General features: G+C 40.0%; 1 protein-coding gene across 3 annotated transcripts in view; it reads right to left on the bottom strand.

The window, feature by feature from the left end:
- Positions 1-26708, bottom strand: part of SVEP1 (sushi, von Willebrand factor type A, EGF and pentraxin domain containing 1) — a 260025-nt gene that overhangs the window by 140996 nt on the left and 92321 nt on the right. For all 3 annotated transcript variants that reach the window (XM_075280353.1, XM_075280354.1, XM_075280352.1), the window contains exons 9-17: positions 25236-25365; positions 23342-23449; positions 21300-21431; positions 19632-19826; positions 19388-19509; positions 12587-12695; positions 12292-12477; positions 10554-10787; positions 565-726 (exon numbers count right to left, since the gene is read on the bottom strand). In XM_075280353.1, the coding sequence (XP_075136454.1) occupies positions 565-726; positions 10554-10787; positions 12292-12477; positions 12587-12695; positions 19388-19509; positions 19632-19826; positions 21300-21431; positions 23342-23449; positions 25236-25365 (1378 nt within the window). The remainder of the gene's footprint in view (positions 1-564; positions 727-10553; positions 10788-12291; positions 12478-12586; positions 12696-19387; positions 19510-19631; positions 19827-21299; positions 21432-23341; positions 23450-25235; positions 25366-26708) is intronic.

Here is a 26708-nt window from a genome sequence, read left to right as displayed (position 1 = left end):
CAGGCATTTGTCCTTTCTAACCTATTACTAGTAGAAGTTCCTTGTGACTAGTAAAAGTATAGTATAACATTCTGGCTAGCCAAATGAATGTGACAATGCATTGCATGGTCACACAAATTCTGCAACAGAATGTCCAGTTTTTATAACTGCTCTCTGTTCAGGCTTATAAATGAGGTCCCAAGAAAGGTCTCCAATCCCTATTATTAATGTATACACTTATATGGTCACATATTGTTCTGTTGGGACAATTCTTGAAAGTCAATAATGTCTTCCCATGTCTTCCTTATATGTTGCACAGGGCCTTGTATTGACTTGATCCACTTTTGTCCTGAGTTTTACAAATGTATAATATATAGAATCATCCAACAGATCTGACTATATAATAACTGACATTTGCCGGCAGTGGCATGGCAGGAAACTAAACCTTAACTATATACTAGGACTATTCATTTCCCACAAGGTTTTCCCAAAATCTAGTGATTACAATGTATGTGCAATACCAAAATCAGGTTAAATAAAAATGTATAATACAATGTAAAACCATTATGTTATTATAGTACCTACCTTTGCATTCAGATACACGCTTTGAGTGGAGGTATTCAGTGTAGGTACCGCTAGGGCAGCTTTTACAATCCATTTGGCCTTCTTCATCCTGGTACGATCCAATCCAACAGCTTTCACATGTGTTGTATTCCAGGGAATAAAATGTACCCTTTGGACAGTTTACTGTAGAATAATGGAAACAAGTGGATTATATCTACATAGTCCAGCTAATAAACTGCAATACCTAGACAGATAAGTAACACATAGCTGCAGGCTACCAGAACCAAAAGACACTGATACAAAGGCTTATGGCTGTTCTTGATCCAGTCCTTCCTAATCACATTGATAAATTCATGGCGAGTTATACAACATGATCTTTATAGCTAAATAATAGCTGTCTATCTACTGCAAGTTACGATCAGTTGATGAAAAAGTACAAAGTTAAGAAGATTACCTGTGATTTATCTTAATCCTATAATGTAACTTGAGAGTTCAGCACTCTCCATTGATCAACACATTGTAAAAGACAGATGCTCAGCTTCTTTATAGAGCGAGATATCTTTTCATGCCTTATTATAACATTTAATAAATAAACCTGATTACGTATCGATTTTCTACTCTAAGAACCTCAGATGAGAATAAGAATTATGACACAATTGTAAGTAAAATTGTGCAAGAGTGTCATTTGGCAAAGTCAGACTGAAACGGGAACACAAACAAGAATTGAACGATGACTAATATTTTGCCACGAGTAGTACACGTAGAAGTGTTTTAACCCTTATATCATTTGTAAATTCAGCCACCATTGAGGTACAATGGACCATACAAGAGGATAAACATTTTATTCTCCTGGCAAGAAAATTCTTTGTATTGTACTTCTATAGCAAGGCAATTCAGACATTCTTATTCAAGGCCTCATAAAAAATTTAAAAACAAATATCTATATAGATATTTAATAGTAGAGATTCTTCATTGAAGTAGGATGAGAGTGGTCTGTACTTGTGACGAGCTTTACAATGGGCAAAGCATAATGAATCTCAAGGCCCCCTAATGCCAGGGCCCCACATTGCGAATACGCAGTGTTTTACAGTACCTGCAAAGTGGAGTTTCGCAAAAATGCTTCTGAACTTTCTATGATAAACACTGCTGAAAAAATTAATATGATTTGTGTCCACCGCAATTTTTTCCAAAAATTTTTTAGGTTGTGGATTGTTACATTGGGCCTTAGCCTAAAAGTGATTCAGAAAAAAAAACCTCTATACATTGCAACTAGTGTTATCTGTATTCTGGCTTCAATGGAATCATTATGCAGTGTTGTAAGATGGATAATACTGACTGTTTAGATGGGAAGGAGTGTTGCAATTAGAGATGACCAAATGGAAGCTGATAAAGTGGAATTCGATCTGAATGTCAAGAAATATTCAATTTGCATCAAAACCAGATTTCCTCATAGTTTGTGGTAACAAATCGCCTTTTTTCCAAAATAACTCCTGCACATGTTAGGACACAGGGCAAGGAACTCTGGGAATGTGGGATCACCCACAATGCCATGCGTGCAGCCAATCAGCAGCCAGCCAGTCCTGTGATATCACAGCCCTTTAACTTCTTTGCGACCACCCACGGCATCGGGAGTGGGTGTTAGCTGTAACTGACAGCTGACATCCTGTTCCATAACTTCCAATCGGAGCACAGCTCAAACATGACTGCAGCATTCAAGGGGTTTTTTCACATGCACATGTCCCCCTCGGCACCACTACGGCGTGATGGGGGGTTCCAATATGCATTTTCTGCTGTCCGGGGTCTGGGTAGTGACCCTGGCCTGCTAATAGCCCCCAGTACCTGGTTGATCGTGCCCAGAAGTGAGGAAGTCAGCCTATATATCTGCATAGGATCATTTCCTCTATATACAGTACTGCAATACATGTGTATAGCAGTCTATAGTGCTGAACCAGCGATCAATACATCACTGGTTCAGGTCCCCTAGTGGGACATCAAAAAATCACTGCAATGGACAGTGTTCTACACCACTATACAGGTTCTCTGCTGTCATGAAATACAGTCCTATGAAAAAGTTTGGGCACCCCTATTAATCTTAATCATTTTTAGTTCTAAATATTTTGGTGTTTGCAACAGCCATTTCAGTTTGATGTATCTAATAACTGATGGACACAGTAATATTTCAGGATTGAAATGAGGTTTATTGTACTAACAGAAAATGTGCAATATGCATTAAACCAAAATTTGACAGGTGCAGAAGTATAGGCTCCTCAACAGAAAAGTGACATTAATATTTAGTAGATCCTCCTTTTGCCTCTAGTCGCTTCCTGTAGCTTTTAATCAGTTCCTGGATCCTGGATAAAGGTATTTTGGACCATTCCTCTTTACAAAACAATTCAAGTTCAGTTAAGTTTGATGGTCGCCGAGCATGGACAGCCCGCTTCAATTGATCTGAAAACAAAGATTGTTCAACATAGTTGTTCAGGGGAAGGATACAAAAAGTTGTCTCAGAGATTTAACCTGTCAGTTTCCACTGTGAGGAACATAGTAAGGAAATGGAAGACCACAGGGACAGTTCTTGTTAAGCCCAGAAGTGGCAGGCCAAGAAAAATATCAGAAAGGCAGAGAAGAAGAATGGTGAGAACAGTCAAGGACAATCCACAGATCACCTCCATAGAGCTGCAGCATAATCTTGCTGCAGATGTGTCACTGTGCATCGGTCAACAATACAGCCCACTTTGCACAAGGAGAAGCTGTATGGGAGAGTGATGAGAAAGAAGCCGTTTCTGCAAGCACGCCACAAACAGAGTCGCCTGAGGTATGCAAAAGCACATATGGACAAGCCTCATTTTGGAAGAAGGTCCTGTGGACTGATGACACAAAGATTGAGTTGTTTGGTCATACAAAAAGGCATTCCAAGAAAAACACTTGCTACCCACTGTAAAATTTGGTGGAGGTTCCATCATGCTTTGGGGCTGTGTGGCCAATGCCGGCACCGGGGATCTTGTTAAAGTTGAGGGTCGCATGGATTCCACTCAGTATCAGCAGATTCTTGAGAATAATGTTCAAGAATCAGTGACGAAGTTGAAGTTACGCCGGGGATGGATATTTCAGCAAGACAATGATCCAAAACACCGCTCCAAATCGACTTACAATTACAATGTTCTGGAATGGCCATCCCAGTCCCCAGACCTGAATATCATTGAACATCTGTGGGATGATTTGAGAGCGGGCTGTCCATGCTCGGCGACCATCAAACTTAACTGAACTTGAATTGTTTTGTAAAGAGGAATGGTCCAAAATACCTTCATCCAGGATCCAAGAACTGATGAAAAGCTACAGGAAGCGACTAGAGGCTGTTATCTTTGCAAAAGGAGGATCTACTAAATATTAATGTCACTTTTCTGTTGAGGTGCCCATACTTTTGCACTGGTCAAATTTTGGTTTAATGCATATTGCACATTTTCTGTTAGTACAATAAACCTCATTTCAATCCTGAAATATTACTGTGTCCATCAGTTATTAGATATATCAAACTGAAATGGCTGTTGCAAACACCAAAATATTTAGAACTAAAAATGATTAAGATTAATAGGGGTGCCCAAACTTTTTCATAGGACTGTAGCTGGTTTTTGATGCAATTTGTTGCAAATTACTTTGGATTGAATCAAATTGTGTGGGCAAATTTGACAAAGCTGCCCGCTCCACAGCACAGCGTAATTGGCGCCGCGAGGCAGAAGGACGTTCCTGGCTAATGGTCAGAAATGCCCTTCTGACCATAGAGCACTACAGTACCGGCACCGTAAGCTCTTTACACCGGGCACAGATCGGGAAAGCCGACAGTGCGCTGAAATCAGCGCACTGTCGGCTTTCTGGCAGTATATAACACTGCATGTGCCCAAAAGTGGTGAAAGGTCCTCTTTAAGAGATGGTCAAGACAACTATAGCCACTATGAATCCATCTATGACCGATTACACTTCCTAACCTTCATCCTTTCCTCTCCTGGGTTGCTGCACATGGAGTGCGGAGTCTGTCCCAGTTGCCAAACACTATATAAACTGCATGCCCATACATATGAAACTGACTTCCATTATTTGTATATTTTTTATGAAAACGTCTACACAACAATGAATACAGCTGAACTAGAAGTATGTGAATGTATATCAGCCAACAACACGGGGAAAACTGAGTGTCCGAGGAAGTATGGAAGAGGATCCAGGAAAAGAGCAAAATCCATGATAGTTACAGTCACAGAAGGTGGTGAATGTACAATTGGACCCTGTATTAAGTTTTGTTATAGAGATACATGGCTCCATGTTAAAGAGTAACTGATGTTTACGTTTTTTGTAAATGAATAGTTCAGATGAATATAAGAGGTTTTGTAATATGTCTTATCATGGGAAATACTTTTATCTTCTGTTATCAGCTCATCTACTGTCTGCTAAATTGCTCAATTCACTGAGACAGATTCATGTACACTGTAGATCATAGAAATCTATAGGAAGGGGATGTGGAGAATAGTGACTATGAGAGGGAAACAGGAATTCTGGAGCAGATTACAGTAAAATTCCTGTCTATACAGTATTTACATCTATACTGTTCAGTCCTGCTAAGACCTGCTATAAAGAACTGCTATAATAGAAAGCTATCTTAGGGTTTCCTATAACATCTTGTATCTGAGCTTGTTTCTCACTCACTGGGCTCCTCCTCACTAGCCTCTTCATAGAGCTCTATGTAATATGATCTGTATGTGAGTTCTAGCTGTGTTCACACTGAAAACAGATGTCTCTGTGAACTGGGCAGTTTGCCAGGCAGGAGAGGAGCTGATAACCGTTAGAACCATTTCCCCCTGATAAGATGTATTACAAAGTTTTGTATATTGACCTTACAAAAATGTACAAAAAAAAGAAACTATGCTGAAATAGAGACAACAAGGCGGCTGTCAAAATTGAAATATTTAAATGAGTTCATTATTTTCAATGAATTTCAATATCAAACACATTGAAGCATCTTTTTATCCTTCTGGTCAATCCTTCTGCATGGCTTGCTAGCTGACGCCATTAGATCTGACGAGTTTACAGAAGTACAGTAGCTTTGGTTCATATCCTATTTGTATGTGTATAATTTTTTTTTATTGTTTATCTTGATTTCCTTCCTTGCCTTGTTATTATTACTCCTGCTACCCACCCCATCCGTATCTTTTGTGCTAGCTAGTCTCCTAGCACATGTACACTTGTCCTTCTACATATTCTACAAGCTTCAGTTATGCTGTACGGTAATTGTTCCACTGCTTGTATTCACTAAATATCTCAATAAAAACACAAAAGAAAAAAATAGCAAAGCTTGCCATGTTTTGTTTTTTTTAAAAAAAAATTCTATGCTTTAGTGGCATTCTGAACAGCACCTAGCTCTGTCTGTTCTGCTCATAAAGACTATGATATTAGATGCAATTCAGTCTATATTTATCACGCCCAGCTTTCCATATGGGACGCATTAGTGAATTTCTGTTTGTGAAAGTGGTAACATATTTTGCATTCTTGCTTACTTCATATTCTATTTAAGGATTTCCACTAGGTTTCAGCACAGTGCTCTTAAAAATGCTTGATTAATGTTTACCTTATAGAAGCTTCTGCTTCATCCATACTAGACGTGTGCAAAAGCAGATTACTCTGACTGCAAAAATATTCTACTGCATAGAAACACTGCCCCCTGCAGGACAATCGCGGAATTTTTCTCTCTTCTCATTCTTTTATATAGACTCTTGTTCTGTTGGACTCTATGGCTGAGATCATTAGGACATTTCTACATACCTTCAATATTTCAAGCAGTTAATGTGTGCCATTAACATTTAACACAATGTCTTAGCAGAATTACTTAGATCGGATTTGACATTCAGTCATGACCATTACTTACTATAAATAATATCTGTCTGAACAATATGACACACAATTGATGCCAGAATCCAAGGAAGCAGATGCTGAAATGTATCCCTGCATCTAGATATAGCATGAAGCAGTAATTGTAAAGGAAAGTGACAGGTGTTTATTCCATAGAAAGTCAACAGCTTGTCAATTCTCACTATTGTCATTTAATAAAGTCCTGAAGATGAGATCTGAAGAATCAACATGGATGGAGCAAAATGGTCACTGGTGAACATTGTTGGATGGCACTGCTGTTAGCTTGCCAGAGAAGATCAGACTGGGAGCCCACCATCCACCTATATTAGAGAAGTGTTACTTATCTTGCATTGGAAATGTTTCTGGACCTCATAGGCCCCCTTATGACTGGGATACATTACATAGCTTTTTTGTCTTTTGGTGCACCAGTCCAATAGTGACAGTAAATCACTATTATGTTTCTAATGTTCTGCTATGGTGGTAGATGAAACAAACTCTTCTAATAAAGAACATGAAGAAAAGCAAAATTTACTTGTGCAACAGGTTTGTTCTTCATTGCATGTTAGGGGAGGTTCACACTACCGTTGGTGACCATCAGCAGTGTCGGTGGCTATTGCCCGTACAAGATTTTAGCAATGGACGCTAGGTGAACCCTCAGAATTTATGTTCATTTCAATGGGATTTTATCTTGTGTCCGTTTACAACCATGTCCGTTTTTTCAAGCGGACAAAAAAATCCTACATGCAGGACTTTTCCGTCTGTTTGAAAAAATGGACAGCAAGTGTTCATTATTTTTTTAAGGTCTATGGGCAACGGACATATAACGGGTACTATCCGTTTGTGTCTGTTATGATAGGTGTCCTTTTTTTTTTTGAACAGACACCTGCTGAGCGGACACAAGCGGTGGTGTGAACCCTACCTAATTGATAGCCATCAGTTACTATCCGTTATTTTGTGTTTGTTTTTTTTTCTGCGCATGCTCAGAAAACAGAAAAGAAAAAACGAACAATATAAAAAAACGGACAGTAACTAATGCTGACACTAACTAATGTTAGTGTGGCCGTTTTTTTTTAATTGATCCTTTCTATAAATCAATTAAAAAAACACACATTAATATCAGTTAGTGTCCGTTAATGTCTGTTATGATAGGTGTCCGTTTTTTTAGTTTTTTTTTAACGGATACCTTTGTAAAGGATATCAACTGTAGTGTGAACAAAACCTTAATAAAGGTGCCTTGTACATAATTTCCAAACCTATCCCAACCCCCAAGTCAATAATGAATGAAATTGATCACTTTGTTCTCCTCATATCTGTTCTACAAGTACTAGGCCTGAGAAAGTGGCATTGCTGAACCTCAATAAAATCAGGGTTAATTTAGGATGTCCTTCAAGGAAGTCCCAATCTATTCAGTGTAGACTGGCATATAAAATGATATATATGATTTAACAGCATACAACATGCTTATTTAACTATATCAGGTAGAACCACCACAGCTCATCCATCTAGTGGCTTACAAATATTCAGTGTTGTCAAGTTCTACATCGCTGCATTGACAAATTTGTTAGTAGATGCAATTATTCCTGTAACGCTGAACCTCTGCTAGTGAGCTGAGGGGTAACCTGTAATTGTATCTGACAACAACTGTATAAACACATTACATATATAAGCAGAGAAATGATTTGCCAAGGACACCCTTTAAAGTGAATTCATTGCGGCCAAGTTGTGTAGATAGTAATGTTTGGGATACACAATCCATGAGAAGGATACATAATTTACCATCTAATATTGAGAAAATGGAAATTCTGCAAATCATTTGACATATAACTGTATGTCGTGAGAACATTGAGGAGAGCAAGCATTTCTTTGTTGTAGAAACTGCTGAAGCAGCAACCTAACAATAGCACATCCACCGAGTTGTACTGTGATTTAGCCCATAGATACATGTATTGTATGACATTGAGGTATATATCTCGAGAAACATTGCTTCTGTAACACTATGACAGCAAATGGAGTACCTATGACTCCGTAGTGTTGAACTGCAGACTCCTTATGACTTTGAACAGGCTATATATATATGACTTTGCTGTGGAAATGGTACCTGAAGCTATGTAGGCCAAGTACACCTTGGTAGGAGGGTATCCAGAGACACTTTTAGGTTCATATATTTCCTCCTAACTAATATAGCACGTTGCACTACAATAACCCTCCATATAACTTCATCAACGCTAACCATTAAAACAAGGAAGGTTAACGCACGAACCTCTCATATGCAGCAAAGATACCCTTCCCATATCTCTTTGGTCAAATTTTCTTGTTTTTTTACAGAATTAGTAAATATGATGCATTCTAAACTAAAAGAGAGTTATGCCTAATATCAGTCACCAAAGTAATGACTATTTAAGTATTATAGTGCCACATTTTTACTATCTCCGCATCTAACAGTATATGGCAGTAAAAACGCCTCTCAAAATGCTTGCAGAAGGCTCAGCTTTAGAAGATACTTTGGGAATTCAGTTTTATGATTTTATTTATTTGTCTAGAGAATAGGAAATCTTGTCTCTAAATGTATAATGCACCCATAGGAAAATGAAAGGGAGTAAACAAGGCGCCAGTCATGTGACTCCTGGCATCGAGTTACTTGTCCAAGTATGTAACAGGTGAATAGTAGTTTATTGATGGTATAAGCATTTACAATACATACTACATTATCATCCCATCAACTTGTATGAAAATGTTTTTATAGTTTAGACAGTCATATTTCCAACCACATAGAAACAGACAGTCATGTTACGACACAACTAAAGACAGACAGCCAAGTTACAAATCACCTACAGACAGAGAGTCATGTTATGAAACACCTAGGGACACAAAGCCATGTTACAAATCACCTAGAGACAGTCATGTTACCAATCACCTGGAGACAGACATACATCTTAGAAATCACCTAATGATAGAGAGTCATGTTACAAAACACCTCGAGACAGACAGTCATGTTAAGAATCACCTAGAGATAGTTATGTTATGTTATAAATATACATGATAAGTTAGTTATTGCAACTTCCGTAAATAAAATCTGTTTTCACCATGAGTTCCACTTAGTTTCCCCACTGACGTGTGCTGCACACGTATGACATGTAACCCAGTTGCCTACAGGGGCTATTTGAATAGCACTGAGCTGCTGAATGGTGATGGTTCTAGCCTAGGTGTGCAATCCCACCTGGACCTTTGTACTTATGATGCTTGCTACTTGGAGCACTTTTTACTGCCAATAGGAGAGAGGAAAACTAATGCTGTGGAGAGGTCCAGGAGAAACCACACAAAAGAGGAGGGTCTCTGAGGATGTTTTAACCATGGATTTCTCTAGTTACCTCAAACTATTGTCTGTACTTCAGCAGATATTGTTCTGACACTAGCTGGACACTTTAGTCACAGTTCACTTCTACCATTTGAAGGAGCCTTCAAAAAGCTCCAGCCCTTCCAGATTCTTACTGTGCTATCTTATTGTTTCCAGACTTATCTGTTGCTACTTTACAGGCAAGGAGGGAATTCTCAGCTATGGCCAAGCCTCTTATGGATCACAATATAAAAGAATACTCTAGATTCCCCACCAGACTCTGTTTCATGCAATGATGTTTCCATCACAATATCATCAATCTCAAGAGGTTTTTAATTGCTACAAGCCTGAAAATATATTTCTTAATTTTTCATCCAAACTTAAAGAACAAAGCTCCCTTAAACCAGTCTTCTTGGAGTGGTAGATGGTGGGATCTTCTGCACTTATCACCTGATCTTATGCACATTTTTTCCCTCCAAATGGAGGGACAAAAGTCAGTGCATCTTATAAAGCATGTTGTGAAGATTAAGTTGGCTGGTACTATTACAGGATCGCCACCCACAAACCATTATTATACTCTGGAGTCTCTTCTCTTGAAATTCCGGCATACAGTGGGTCTCTAGAATTACTAAAGGCTCAACTCACTGGGAAACAAACTACTTCTTACCATTCTTATCCTACGGTCCCCACCCTATATGAATGTTTAAGATAAGTGGTCTCCAGCTCCTTCCAGGAATGTACTTTTCAAAATAATGTGCTTTTCAGATACAATAAAACTTACCGCACATTCGTCCTTTTAGTACTGAACCAGGTCTACAGAAAAGAACAGCTTTGCCTTCTTCCAATGAATTACTGTCTGCTACGATTATTTCTGAAGAAAAGTGGAAGGAGTATAGAGGCTCCTTGCGAAGTGTCCTCTTCAGCCTATTTGTTATGGTCTCTAAGGTTTTAAGGAGACGCTCTTGGTTGCTTAATTCCACCGAGTCATTTCTTTTCTCTGGCAATGGCACACTTGCTGAAAATAAAAATAGAGTAAAAGTTTAAAAAATGAGAAAAATGGAATAATTAGGAATTTTTGCACAGCAGGTTTATTAAACATTTGGCAGATGTCTTCAGAATATTATTGGAAACAGTGATATCAAATAATGCTTGGGCAGATGTTAACAAAGATTAATTGAAGAGAAACTGAGCATCAAGATGTGTACTTATAGCATATGACAAAAAACATGTTATATATCATTTCCTTTCAAATTGTGAAATATAATACCTTCACACCAAGACAAAGCTGTAAAAGCACATTAACTAAAATGGATTGCACTCCAGAAGCATCCTTATTTCTTAACGTTAGAATTACAATATGTGTAGATTCTCTTTCCGTAAAATTCTAAATTTTTAACTACGCCAATAAGAAATTCCATTGATCCTGCCTAACCTTGGGACCCCTGAGTGATCCTATTCTTCTACTGTTTCAAGCAATATATGAAATCCAAATATTATATATATTACACTGATATTGTAATGTAAGAGGTCACTGAAGCAGTGTAATTTTCTAGACACCAAAAAATGTAAATAAAAATGACAACAGTAGATGAGATACCTGCACGTATGGTTTGTACAGTGAATAAAGACTAGACAATGGCTTAAATGTCAAAAAAATTTAAAAAAATCTGGCTTTACAGAGTGTTTATATGGCTTTATATGGCTATATAGCTTTACATGGCTTTATATGTCTATATGCCTCCTGTACCTTTGACAGGAAGGCTGAAACATATCCCATTATATAAGAATATAGTAGTATTTGTTGTGTATAGGCTCCCACTAAATAAAAAAGTTATATAGCATAGTAGTAGTATGTCTCCTTCACCATATTATAGCATACCACTTATACTGGAACTGTACCTATACATGGAACAGGCCCTTACCTATACATTGTAAAGGCTGTGTGATTTCTATAATTTTTCTTATGTTCAAACTTGACACAAATGTCATGGCTAGGTGATGGGTTGTTATTTTGGGAAAATCCCTTTAGGCTAAGGTCCCACGTTACGGAAACGCAGCTTTTTTACTTGCAGATTTTGCTCCAGTTTTTTGAGCCAAAGCCAAGAATGACTACAAATGAAATGGGAAATATATAGGAAGCTCTTCTACTTCTACCTTGTGCTGAATTCATTCCTGGTTTTGGCTAAAAAAATGCAACAAAATCTGCAACAATAAAAAGCTGCGTGTCCACAACATGGGGCTTCAGCCTTAGGCTAAGGCCCTACATAGCGAGGTGCAGCCAAAAAGTATTGTGGAAAAACCTGCAGCTGAAACATATCACAGCTTTCCCCAGTCCGCAGAGTTTTGTGGACTTTCTGCTTCAATTATACCTGTATGGAAAATACCAACGTGATTAGGTATTAGCCAGGTACTCAGGTACTGTAAACCAATGCGGTTTTTGCTGCGACGTTTATACTATGGTAAAAATGTCCACGTTTCCATGCATTGAGTTTAGATTTTCAACATTTTATTTCACTTACCTGTAATATTGAAGACAAACTTAACCTTCTGATCAGTTGCTGGAATATTCACCCTCTTATGTCTTTTGACACGTAGATGGGATGTGGTATCAGACATGGACTTTTCACCCAGTTCATCCTCTACTACATCAAAAACATCATCATAAGAGTAATCCAATCTGTTAGGGGCTCCCCAGCCACCAGGACCTGGGAAAGGTGAAAACATAGGGATAGAATAGTTCTTCACATAGAGAGTAAGATAAAATATATGATCCTTAAAAGAAAAGCAAAATGTAAATGTTAATTGTAAAGTTACCGATGGCAAATCCATTCTCATAATCATAATTGTATTCAAGGCACTGGCGTTGGTACTGATCTTCAAGGCGGCAATCAATGTCATTGACATCACTGCAGAAGGATGGGACCTGCAATGGATACCAGAATATTAAACGCTACACCAATCAATGCATGAAACTGATCATGTATTTACCCCAAATGTAATGTTTCCCTTGGCAAAAAATTATAGATAGAACATAGAAGCACTGTGTACTTCTGTTTGCAAATGCCATAAAATTAACAGGTCAGTGAAACCTATACGCTGGTCTTGACCATTTTCAATTAACAGTGTAATAAACATACCATTACAATGCTTTTATTTATTCCAAAAAATTCATAGACACTTGAGTGACTTTATGTGATTTTAAGGTTTTTCCTAAAAACCTACAAAGATTTGTTACCAGGAAGTTAACGTACCATGAAGACATAGTGGGATCATATACAATATAGGAATTTCTATAAATCACATAAATCATGACTCAATATACATTGTCAGATCACTCCCTTTGCGTGTCTCCCTTGTTTATGGAAATCCCCATATACAACTTCAATCTCTGTCTGGTTTCAAAATATCTTCTGACTCCAAAGGATGGAAAAACTGACCATGGAACTTATGCAGACGACAGCACCCAGACCATATGGAACTCCTGAATTGTTTTCCAACATTTTTTTACCAGATCAACTAGTTACCTTAATATACCAGGCTTCTCTCCTCCACCCTACTCCTGTTACCTGCCTGGTCAAAATTCCCCTTTATGCCCAAGACCCCTATGGTGCCCTCAAACCACCTCATCACCTCCAAGTCATGAACCCTGGTTCTGCTCAAGGAATCTCCTATTCCTCTACCAACCCTTCTTTTTTCTCCCTTTTCTCTCTTCTTTTTCTCCGCTTACTTAAACTATGGTCAAAATTCCACTTTATAATAAAGTTTGTGTTTTACCAGATTATTGGACTATCTTGGGACAGAATGAATACGCATACATGCAATTCTATGAATACTCTGCTGTCACGTGAATCTGTACCTCTCCTTTTCTGTTACTTAGACACTGTTTTGATATGATGCTTGCTGCCTCAATTTTTTTGTATGGTTGTTGTAAGCCACCTTATGGGCACTATCTGTGTGACATTGTCTCATGTCCTCTTCTCTACAGGGTTTCCGGAAAGTAAGTAAACAAAAAAAAGGGTGGACTTTAGCCGGTATATGAAGTGTTTTTTATTAATGAAGATGTGACCAGAAAAGCACCGTTGTGGTGCTGCAGCTAGACCGAGATGTTGGTTTCCTATCCCTCGCTGCGCCATGTGAAAGGAGAAACAAAGAAAAGAAAGCACTTTAATGGGAAATGAGTTTAATCACTGCTACTTATTACAAGAATTGCTCGAAGTGCTGGCAGCGTGCCTCGATGCAAGCAGTGCAACGCTGGGAGATGGATTTACGCACCTGTTCACAGACTCCTGGCATGGCCCTTACCGAAACAAAAGCAGCCTGGATGCGGTTCACGAGCTCTTTGCGGGTTGGCACAGGCATTGCGTATACAACTACCTTGACATGTCCCACAAGAAAAAATCAAATGGGGTCAAATCTGGCAGGCGAGGGGGCCACAGCATAGGTGTTGATGTGTTCATGGACGATGCGGCCAAAATGGGGAGGTGATCCATCCTGCTGGAGCCACATCCTTGCCCTCATGTTCTAAGGCACGTCTTCAAGCAACACCAGAAAATCATCCTGCAGAAATGCCAGGTAGTTGTTGGCGTTGAGTCTCAGAGGAAAGACAGTCCTAAGATGTAGTCTCTAAAAATTCCTGCCCAGACATTTGCAGAGAACTGATCCTGGTTCTGGTGAATAAAGTGGGGTTTAGGGTTCACATACTCCAAGATGTGGCTGTTGTGGTTGTTGAAGAATCCATCCCTGGTAAAACAGGCTTCGTTCGTCCACATGACAAGCCCTGCAAAGACGGGATCCTGCACTTTATGCTGGAGGTACCACCTACTGAAATTGACGCAAAGCAGGTAGTCAGTTGTATTAGAGCCCTTAACCTTTCAGAAGCAGAATGGATAAAGGCCTTCATCATGCTATACCTCCCACACAACGTACTTGCTTGTTTGAAATCATAAACTGTGTGCCTGTGTAAACATTGACTCGATGGTGGCAATTGTGAAAACATGTTGCTTGCTAACTCTTGCTTGCCCATGTTGCATTGCCAACAGCATGCGTGCTGGTGCGTGGATTCACACCAAACTTCTGGAGAACATCCTCCTCAAACTCCGGGGTCTGCACAGAGCTAGGACGGCCCATGCGATCAGGTGCTTGAAACGTTCCACACTCGCGAAACTGGCGGTCAGTGCTGACGAATGTACGTTGATTCGGCAGACAACGGTTAGGGAACCTCTCTGTGTAAATCCTCCATCTGCGGCACTGTAGGCCAGATGCATGTCTGCTCGCTCCACCCATGTGAATTGATGCATGGCTTATGTCAACAAAATGCCTGAAAGTGAATACGCTTACATTCACTGTGTCAGTCTACCTGCAGTGCCGCCACGGTACATTTCCGGTCACATATTCATTAATAAAAAAAATGCTTCATATACTGGCCAAAGTCCATCCTTTCATTTTGTGCACTTACTTTCCAAACACCCAGTATATTGTAATACTTTAAACATTTCAATAAACATTAGAATATTAAAAAAAATTTTTTTTGATCACAACTGATGAATACCAAATTACTGGTCATGTGGCAAAAAATAGGGCAGATTCCCTAAAGTTGTCTAAAATGTAAACCGGATATAGTAAATTTAGACATGTAAGGCAAGATGTGCTGTGTAATAGATTTGGCACATCTTAGTAGAGTTAGGAACTTTTTCTGTTCGTTACTAGAGATGAGCGAACAGTGTTCTATCGAACACATGTTCGATCGGATATCAGGCTGTTCGATGTGTTCGATTCGAATCGAAAATCACGTGGCAAACTCCAAAAAAATTCGATTCCCCTCCCACCTTCCCTGGCGCTTTTTTTGCACCAATAACAGCGCAGGGGAGGTGGGACAGGAACTACGACACCGGAGGCATCGAAAAAAATCGGAAAAAGTCATTGGCTGCCGAAATCAGGTGACCTCCATTTTAGACGAATAGTGGATTTCAAATCCGGGTCATATGAGAATGTGAACTTTGTGACTAAGAGACAGGGATAGCTGTACAGGCAGGGATAGCTAGGGATAACCTTTATTTAGGGGGGAATGTTATTAAAAATAACTTTTTGGGGCTCTATCGGGTGTGTAATTGTGATTTTTGTGACATAAACTTTTTCCAATAAGCACACACATTCAGCTCTACTTCATTCAGCTCTACTTCATCGGGCTAATAGAATGCATTGGCCTGCGCTGATTGGCCAGAGTACGGAACTCGACCAATCAGCGCTGGCTCTGCTGGAGGAGGTAGAGTCTAAGATCGCTCCACACCAGTCTCCATTCAGGTCCGACCTTAGACTCCGCCTCCTCCGGCAGAGCCAGCGCTGATTGGCCGAAGCCTGGCCAATGCATTCCTATGCGAATGCAGAGACTTAGCAGTGCTGAGCCAGTTCTGCTCAACTACACATCTGATGCACACTCAGCTCTGCTACATCTGATGCACACTCGGCTCTGCTACATCAGATGATGTACATCTGATGTAGCAGAGCCGAGGGTGCACTAGAACCCCTGTGCAAACTCAGCTCACGCTAATAGAATGCATTGGCCAGCGCTGATTGGCCAGAGTACGGAATTCGACCAATCAGTGCTGGCTCTGTCGGAGGAGGCGGAGTGTTAAGCACACACATTCAGCTCTACTTCATTGGGCTAATAGAATGCATTGGCCAATCAGCGCTGGCCAATGCATTCTATTAGCGTGAGCTGAGTTTGCACAGGGGTTCTAGTGCACCCTCGGCTCTGCTACATCAGATGTACATCATCTGATGTAGCAGAGCTGAGTGTGCATCAGATGTGTAGTTGAGCAGAACTGGCTCAGCACTGCTAAGCACACACATTCAGCTCTACTTCATCGGGCTAATAGAATGCATTAGCCAATCAGCGCTGGCCAATGCATTCTATTAGCGTGAGCTGAGTTTGCACAGGGGTTCTAGTGCACCCTCGGCTCTGCTACATCAGATGTACATCATCTGATGTAGCAGAGCCGAGTGTGCATCAGATGTAGCAGAGCTGAGTGTGCATCAGATGTGTAGTTGAGCAGAACTGGCTCATCACTGCTAAGTCTCTGCATTCGCATAGGAATGCATTGGCCAGCCTTCGGCCAATCAGCGCTGGCTCTGCCGGAGGAGGCGGAGTCTAAGGTCGGACCTGAATGGAGACTGGTGTGGAGCGATCTTAGACTCCGCCTCCTCCAGCAGTGTTATTCCAGGGTGTTGGTATCATTTCCTGGGGTGTGATAGTGGACTTGGTGACCCTCCAGACACGGATTTGGGTTTCCCCCTTAACGAGTATATGTTCCCCATAGACTATAATGGGGTTCGAAACCCATTCGAACACTCGAACAGTGAGCGGCTGTTCGAATCGAATTTCGAACCTCGAACATTTTAGTGTTCGCTCATCTCTATTCGTTACGCCAACTCAAGGCTGGCTTACTTTACAGGAAAATTCTGGGGCCCAGCAATAATTTATCTAGCACATTGCAAACCAGAATTCTGGCATATCGCTAAATCTGCACAATTATGTATATACAGTAAAACCATTTTGAGACGACGACCCCAATTGCCATGGGGGTAGAGGTGTTACAGCCTTCTTGTAGAAGATGGGCAGTATACATAATATAGAGTGGAATTGAAAATCTGAAACAAGAAATCTTTTGAGGACGAGATAATGGTTTTCTAAATAAGGCGGTCCTTTGGATAAGTTTCATTGTATACATTAGAACTGGGTTGTTAATGTGTAGTGTTCTATGATAATTAGGGTTGAGCGATTGGGATCGGAAAAGATTGGATTTCGATCGGCGATCGAGTAAATTTCACGATCGCGATCGGAATTCCGACCCGATCTTTTCCAGCGGGATCGAAATCGGAGGTTATCTCAAGATCGGCTCAACCCTAAAAGTGACTTTTCCCATAGAGAAGCATTGACTAGGGTTGAGGATCGGGTTCGGAAAAGATCGGATTCCGATCGGTGATCGAGCAAATTTCACGATCGCAATCAGGATCGAGATTGGCTGTAAAATGATCGGAAATCGGATTTTAAAATCGATCTTGAAATCTCAAGATCGGCTCAACCCTAATGATAATACATTGTTTATATTGCGAACGTTTTTTAATGATATTGTGTAATTGAAAAGTACACTAAAACTTACTCATACTATTGGAAGATGTTCCCTTAATATTTTACATTTCACTGTAGTGATATTCACTTTTTTGTGCCATGTTCTTAGTTGTATTTTCTTAAATGATTTTAAGTAGTTTTAATGTGTTTAATACCCTGAGGACTTAGCCTATTTCCGTCTTAGGACACAGTGATTTATCTCTTTCCAGCTTTTTATTTCCTTTCATTTTTAACTTTGTTGTTGATGAGATGTCATATTTTTATGCCACAGCCAGCTAAAAATGTACATCCATCTGAAAGCTGTCAGTGTAGGCCGCGTGGTACGCAACTCTGCACCGGCGCAGGCGTGATGACGTAAGTCATCAGCTCCAGCAGTGAACAAGAGTAAAGACGCCCAGCAGCTCTTCAGGTAAGTATATTTGTGTATGTACTGTGCGGGGAGAGGGGCTACTGTGGACCATTTCATGCTGTGTGGGGAGAGAGACTACTGTGGAACATTTCATTCTGTGTGGGAAGGGGAACTACTGTGCAGAATTTAATACTGTGTGGGGAGGAGGGCTACTGTGCGTCAATTAATACCGTACAGGGAGGGAGTCTACTTGGAGCATTTAATACTGTGTGGGGAGGGGGGCTACTGTGGAGTATACAGGTATAATCCTTTGTAGCAGCCTCTGTGGGGCAGATTGTACTGTGTGGGGGGTCACTGTGGGGAAGATTGCACTGTGTGTGGGGGCCAGTGCAGGGAAGACTGTACTGGGTGTGGGGGCCACTGCAGGGCAGACTGTACTGTTTTTGTGGGGGGGCCACTGTGGGGAAGATTGTACTGTGTGTGGGGGCCACTGCGGGGCAGATTGTACTGTGTGGGGGGGGGGGGGGGGCACTGCGGGGCAGATTGTACTTTGTGTGGGGGCCACTGTGGGGAAATTTTGTATTGCACTGTGATTGTGAGCCTGCCTTCCTGTCAGGTCCAGGGCGGGTTCATCTCCCCTATTTAGTCTTGGCTCACATTCAACTGGTGCTTGTTATTGCCTCGTGCTTGCTGGCTTTCTCTTGCTGTTAATTTTCTTCTATTCTTATCCTTGACCTCTGGCTTTCCCTACTGACTATTCTTTTGGACTTTGATTTGGCACTGAATTTGCTCGACTGTTACCGAACCCTGGATAGCTGACCTCCTGTTGTTGTTTTTCGTCTTGTCTGCGTTTTTGTGTATCACATAGATAGGAAGGGATCGTCTTCGAGTTGCCGCCTATTACATAGGATAGGGCTTCAGCTTAGGGCTCACTGTCCCTTGTGCCCCTTCCTCCAGGGTTCTCCAGCAGCTTCTGGGGAATTGTCATCTAGCAATTCCCTAACATAAAGATTATTTGATTATGTTCTTTAATCACAGTTCCATGGTTCTCCATCTGAGACACTTGGGGTGTTCATTGCTTGTATTACATATTAAAACATTGTAAAAATGAAATGGAATTGCAAAAAAGCTATTGTACCATTTTACCGAGAGATGTCTGAAAAGCGTCTGCAAAGTTCTTAAGCAGGTCGGTGTCATCACATCGTGTGGCCTTGTACAGCATTTCAAAGGACTTAAATCCATGGTTAGCAAAACGTTTCACTATAAAATATAAGTGTAAGTAAATAAATTACACAATCTAATATTTTTAGCAGCAAATAATACTTAAGATCTTCTCTAGTAACCAGCGTAACTACTACATTACTATCTTTAATGGTGCTTACCAGAGCAGTCAGGCCAGTCTGTTGTTTGTGGTGGTTGCCATAAACCATCTTTAAAAGTGCAGTAGAAATTCTGAACTGAGCCTTCTGCAACTTCAAAGCCCTCCTTACACTGTATGGTGCAATTTACACCATCCATGTCCTTGGAGCAGACAAATTCTCCATTTTGAGGCATTGATGGAATCTCACATGGTGAACCTATGGGTAATAAAGTATGAGAATGACAAACTGCTATTTTGATTGTTATAAGTGTAAAGGTTATCATCACCCAAACTGGGCTGACTAATGTGGAGGTACACGTTAACACTTATTAATAAGAAAAGCTATTACAGTGTACTACTCTGTATTATAATTCATTGTCCAGGCTGCAGGCTTTGCTAAACTAAGTAGCGTCCTACTCTGAAACCATATTGATTTTGAGGGGCAATACCAGGGATGTACCTTCCATGAGGAGATATTAGGCCATGGTCTCAGATGGCTCCTCATGGAAGAAACAGGGGAGCAAATTTTTTTTAATCGGCAACTACTTATTGTGTTATTACAATAAGTAGCTGCCGATACTTTTTTTACTCACCTGTCCATGCTCCTGTTCTGAACCCCTCTGCTGCCTCCTCTACGAGATGCTACACTTATGCCATGATGCAAGGATGCTATGTGCAGCATACCGGCGTTTTTCTGCATTGACTACAGCACACCTTGGAGGTGGCAGCGGAGGGTGGCCAGAAGAGGAGCATGGACAGAAGTAAAAAGTATCAGCTACTACTCTGTGTGAGGGTGGGGGTGAAAGGGAGTCCTGGTGGTGGGGTGTGTAAAAAAGGGTTTCATACACTGTGTATGTGGGTGTGTAAAAGGAGGTCATACACTGTGTAGGGACCATAAATACAGGGATCATATGGGTGGGTTAAAAAAGGGGGTCATCTCATGTGTGTGGACCATAAAAATGGGTCAGATACTATGTGGGGGGCAAAAAATGGTCATATACTGTGGGGACATAAGAAAGGGGTCATACATTGTATTATGGCATACGAAAAAAGGTCAAATACTGTGGGTGGGCAAGAAAATTGGGCAAGAAATTTGTCATAAGAGACAGATTAAAAAATGCATCTGTGATGGAATTTTTTAAATGAATAGTAATTGTATCACAAGAACCACTCATTACATTCTTGAAAATATGCTAATTTTTTTTATATATATTTTGGAAGGAGGAACAAAATGACCACAATATAAAATTTAGTCATAAAAATTTTGGATACATCATTCAATTATCTGTATTTCCAAATAACAGAAGGGACATTCTGTAGAAATACAATTGTGTGTGTGTGGGAGGGGGGGGGGGATTGAATGACACTTACTCATACTACATATATGTTTCTATGTAAAATCTTTCTTTTTTTATAATACCTTTATTGTTCAATAACATACCCTATTATTACTCCCTTGCTTTATAATTAGCAGTTTTATGTATTGCTTTATCGAAAACCATTGGGGAACTTTATGATAGCAATTTAGTGATGCAATTTTAGTCTGTAAAATGTTTCATGGCTTTAAGCAACTAAAAGGTTATAAAATAGTACTAACAATAAAGCTCTAAAGCCACATGATATAATAATGTGAATGGAAAAATACCACTTACTGAGCAAATGACTGGGAGAAAGTGACCTCATACTGTACCTTTAATAATGATATGAATCTCACACGTTCTAGTATTACCAGAAGGATCACTGGCAACATACTCCACAAGTGTCTCCCCTTTAGAGAAAGTATCTCCAGGAGAATGGGTCTTTGTAATGATTAATGGACTACCTAAAATATGAATAAAGTAGGCAGAGAAAGAACATCAGGTTCGTTGCTACTCATTACATACTTCAGGCTATAGTAATTGAATTTTTTATGAAAAAAAGATAGCACTTCAAAATAAATTCTTCTGAATCAGGATTTGAAGCCATATAAAATCTCCATGATAATGGTATACCAGGCTGTGAATCAGTAACTTCAAGTTCTCATATCTCGTACAGTGAAAATATTCTGACATTGTAATGTAGACTTTAATGTATACTTACTAAACATGTCTGCTAAATCTCACACCAGGCTCAATAAAGTGCTCTTAAATGCTAACATCTTCCCTATTTGTTGTAACAGATACCATTTCAACTAATTAGTAATTAAAGAGGACCTTTAGTTGGGGCACATGCGGTTTTATATACCACTAGAAAGCTGACAGTGCACTGAATTCAGCCTGCCTGCCTGTCAGGTCCAGGGCGGGTTAATCTCCCCTATTTAGTCTTGGCTCACATTCACACTGGTGCCTGTTATTGCCTCGTGCTTGCTTCCTTCTCTTGCCGTTAATTTACTTGTATTCTTATCCTTGACCTCTGGCTTTCCCTACTGGCTATTCTTTTGGACTTCAATTTGGCACTGCATTTGCTTGACTGTTACTGAACCCTGGCTAGCTGACCTCCTGTAATAGGAAGGGACAGTGGGGGGCTTCAACTGAATACAGCGCACTGTTGGCTTTCACGATCTGTGCCCCTGCTGAAGAGCTATCGGTGCCGGTACCGTAGCTCTTCACTGTCAGAAGGGCGTTTCTGACAGTCAGTCAGGAACGCCCTTCCTCACAGTAGCACCTATAGCGCTGTACTGTGAGAGCGGTGAGAATCCCCCCCCCCCCCCAGTGCTTATCTATGGACAAGTAGTATCAGGAGAAGAGGGAGGGGGCGTTCCTCACTGCTCTCACAGTACAGCGCTATAGGTGCTACTGTGAGGAAGGGCGTTCCTGACTGACTGTCAGAAATGCCCTTCTGACAGTGAAGAGCTACGGTACCAGCACCGATAGCTCTTCACCTGGGGCACAGATTGTGAAAGCTGAAAGTGCGCTGAATTCAGTGCACTGTCGGCTTTCTAGCGGTATATAAAACCCCATGTGCCCCAAGTGATGGAAGGTCCTCTTTAAGTAACAGTGTTAATTGTAAGGGCTAATAAGATAGGTTCAAAATTTTGTGTGATATCTTCCATATAATATTGTCTTTGTAAGGGTTAGGGTATATTTCTTTGGCAATAATAATCATCCTTCTTACCAAAGGGGTGAGTACATACTACTTCTGTAGTACTTTGTCGATTACTAGAACATGGTGAATGGGAAACTACCAAACAGCTCCTCTTCTTACTGTGTTCTAGGATCTGGACCAGAATACATTAATTTCTAGAATAAGAAGGGGAGTAGTTTGGTATTTTCTCCTTCATCGTGTCCTTGTCATCTGTAGAGTGAAACACATACTGAATGCATGTGTGTAATAGTAAAATTACATACAAATCATATTTCCATAATTTCAATTAATCAATATATTTACAAAATATATGTAAAAATGCATTATATGGTATTCATGCACTTATACAGGCATTGCATTACACAATAAGTCTTCAGAGACTAGGGTTAAAATTGTATGCAGTTAGCTAAATAAAGGAACCATTTTTGATCATATTTTCGGAATTGCTGCCATTTTCATTTTTGCTATTGTTGAGTCACGTGGTCAGTGCCTGAAGTCTCAGATTGAAATTATCGACCCAATCCTGCACTACTGAAAAGATTCTAAGGCCAGAATCTGGTTCGCTGGTATCATAGAGACCTGTTACTCCTCCATTGCCTTGGGTATATCATTTCATCAAACATGCCTTGTCAGAAACTGCAAACCATTAGAAGCTCAAATGGATCTCACCCGAGTTGTCAGAAAACTGTGGCTCCTCCCAGGTAACATTCTGTTTGCTGTCACTTGCTTGAATAGCAGGAGGCGATCTACATCTATCTATGACCGGGGGATCGACATCTGAAAATATATTAAATATAGTACAATGGAAGACATTGTCCAGGATTAGACAACCATGGTTGCCGTTGGTTATGTTTAGTAGAGGCCTATTCACTTCAATGAAACTAAGTTGCAATTCTAGACACAACCTGTGGATAGGTGTGGTGTTGTTTCTGGCAGAAAGCACCTATGTTTTCTAAGCCTATGACCATACAATGCATAAATAATGATTGTACTTTTATTATATTAGATTGTAGCATAAAGAAAGTGAATGTGGTCAACAACTGGTGAGTCACAACACAACTCCATTCACTTTCATTATGCTGCAAAGAAGAATGGGAAATAAGTAGGAAGTCCTTATACTTCTACCTTATGCTCAATCTACACCTGGCATGCAAAATCTGCAACAAAAAATCTGCAATGTGGTCCTTGGCCTAAAGGGCTCCTCAAGTCCCAGTTGTGAAACTTTACACCACACTAAAGGTATGCATTATTATTAGAGATGAGCGAACACTAAAATGTCCGAGGTTCGAAATCTGATTCGAACAGCCGCACACTGTGCGACTGTTCGAACGGATTTCGAACCCCATTATAGTCTATGGGGGGAATTGCTCATTTCAGGGGTACGCAAAATTCGATAAAATTATACTTTCCAAGTCCACGAGTGACGGTCGGGCTGGATTCTCCTTGAAGTCTTCTCCCGGCGCAGCACCCCCGTCTTCCGTCTGGAATTCACTCTGCCTAGGCATCGGGGCCTAGGCAGAGCCGACTGCGCATGCGCGGTCGGCTCTGCCCGGCCCGATGCCTGAGCAGAGCCGACTGCACATGCGAGGGCATGCCCGCGCATGTGCAGTCGGCTCTGCCTAGGCTGGATGCCTAGACAGAGTGAATTCCAGCCGAAAGACGCCGCGGGGACGCTGCACGGAGAAGACTTCTAAAGGTAAGAGAAGAACCAGCGTTGATTGGCAGAATGTATAACATTCTGCCAATCAACGCTGGTTCTGCATCGAACCTTAAACTTCGAACAGCTAGTACAGTAGTGTTCGATCGAGTACAAGTATTTCGAATTGAACACCTACTCGATCGAACACTACTCGCTCATCTCTAATTATTATATCTAATTTATTATAGCTCATGTATTAGCCTTTATCACATATTTATTTGTAAATCTCATCTATTCTAAATTCATTGACTCTATACTAACATGACCAGTTTATATCACATCTGGATATGGATCTCAATAGGGTTTTTATGAGACCTTAATAGGGCTTTATTAGATAAGATCTGGAATGGTTATATTATTTTATTGTTTTTATTGTTCTATTGCTTTCTATTCTGCTTTTATAAGTTATGTTGCAATTATAATAAGCAAAGTTTCCTAACTAATCCACTAAATTGTTAAATCACTCAATGTATTTGGTTCATTTATTGTCATTTTTTGATTTGTGAGAACAGCTCACAGTACAAGTAAGAAATAATTGTCCTTGCGTAATGATAAATGATGTCTCTGAAAGCCTTCATCTATAAGTATTGTGGTAAAATGACAAAGTGAAGGTGCCACAAAAACTAAACATACTATACTTTCAAGCTTAAAATCAATATATTTCTGCTAATTGTTCAGAGTATATAAAACAAATAAAAAGCATTGTAATAGGAAATAAATTTTTTAAAAAATCAGGTTTATAAATTTATATTCATTTATCTGTGTTCATGGTTAAATATCACTAAATATAGAGAGAAGCAGAAATAATATACATATAACAAATATGAAGTATCAAAGATAACCAGCAATAAGCTGAAAACTTACCAAGCACCTTGATGGTAAAGGTACAACTTGCTTGGTTTCCTGAACTATCTGTTGCAGTGTATGTTACAGAAACCTCACCAATGGGAAACATATGAGGTGGTAAAAAAGCTGGACTGACCTCAATCAATACCTACACAAAAAAATAATAATAATGGATGTTATAGACTATGATATGTATTATTTGTATTTTAATTTGAGTTAGTAAGAAGCTACCATATCTGGTAGTGTTCCTTGAATTTTCTCATTGGTGCATCAATGGCTAGGTTCTTATTTATTTTTAAGTTATATTGTAATGGCAGACAGCACTGCCCATTGACCATTCACCATTATTTTCTCACCATGTTCTGTAACCTGATTGACTATCTATACCATTCCTGTGTATGATTAAACTATGCAATGAAAGGGGAAGAAAGTCTCCAGCTGGTCTGCAACTGGCCAAGTTATTGGCAATGCAGTCACTGCCATGCCACTTACTGGAATCCACTGCATTTCACTCACTGATAGCAGCATACAGTCTTAATGAAGAATACCTAGCTGCCATTATTTCTTGAGGAAAATTGGCTCTATTTGATATCACCATGTGGGCCTCTCCTTGGAAATAATAGGGCAATACAATTTTTTTAAATTGAAATTTTGTATTCTGCCAACATGAAATTGATGTAGCCTCCTCCATTCCCTTCCACACTGGACTATCTTCACCAGGGCAAGCCGTTACTTACATGACCCTCCCTCAGTTCATGGTTGTAAGATGATGCGCACATTGAGTGGCGTTGTTTCACATACTGAGCGTCAGTTTGAACAGTAGTATATGGTGAATGAAAGAACAGTTTCTAACTCAGTCATAGTGATACTGATAGTGTGTCCAAAATTTTTCTTGAAATTCTGTAAATTGTCACTCTGTCAACATGACGTTGATGTGGCGTTTGTTCCCATGCAGGGATAACTATGGTAGTAGAATATAAAACAGACAACCTCACCATTGCTTCTTCCAATTCCATTGCAATATTTGAGTGTCATTTGGGATAAAGGGATTATTTTTGATGACCAATTCTTCATCACTTTTTAACTAAGCACACAGCCTCCCAATTAACAAGCCTGTGGCACGTAGAGGGGTAGTTTTTGGAATGGTTTAAAATGTTATAATGCGTAATACTGAGTGGAAGCAGTGTATTATTAAACTCAGAGTTTGTATCCACTGCTTACTATTGGTTTTTCCATAGACATACATTTCAGTTCACTTTGACATAACTTCAGCTGTGTTTGCCTTAGTGAGCTAGAAATTGGATAGATTCATAGGAGCCAGACCAGTACTATACACTATGTTTTAAGCCAATTTGTGGTTCATACTAAACTTGTTCAACCTGAAACAATCTAGATCCTGAACCCAAAATCGATCTTGAGAGGTTCATCCATCTCTAGTTACTAACATACAGTAAAGTCAATTATTTTTTCAGGAGTAGTTGCCTAGTCTTT

This window comes from Leptodactylus fuscus, chromosome 1 (genome assembly GCF_031893055.1).
Source record: "Leptodactylus fuscus isolate aLepFus1 chromosome 1, aLepFus1.hap2, whole genome shotgun sequence".
NCBI lineage: Eukaryota > Metazoa > Chordata > Amphibia > Anura > Leptodactylidae > Leptodactylus > Leptodactylus fuscus.
Note: the sequence above shows the minus strand (reverse complement) of the source record. Positions and strands in the feature narration are given on the sequence as shown.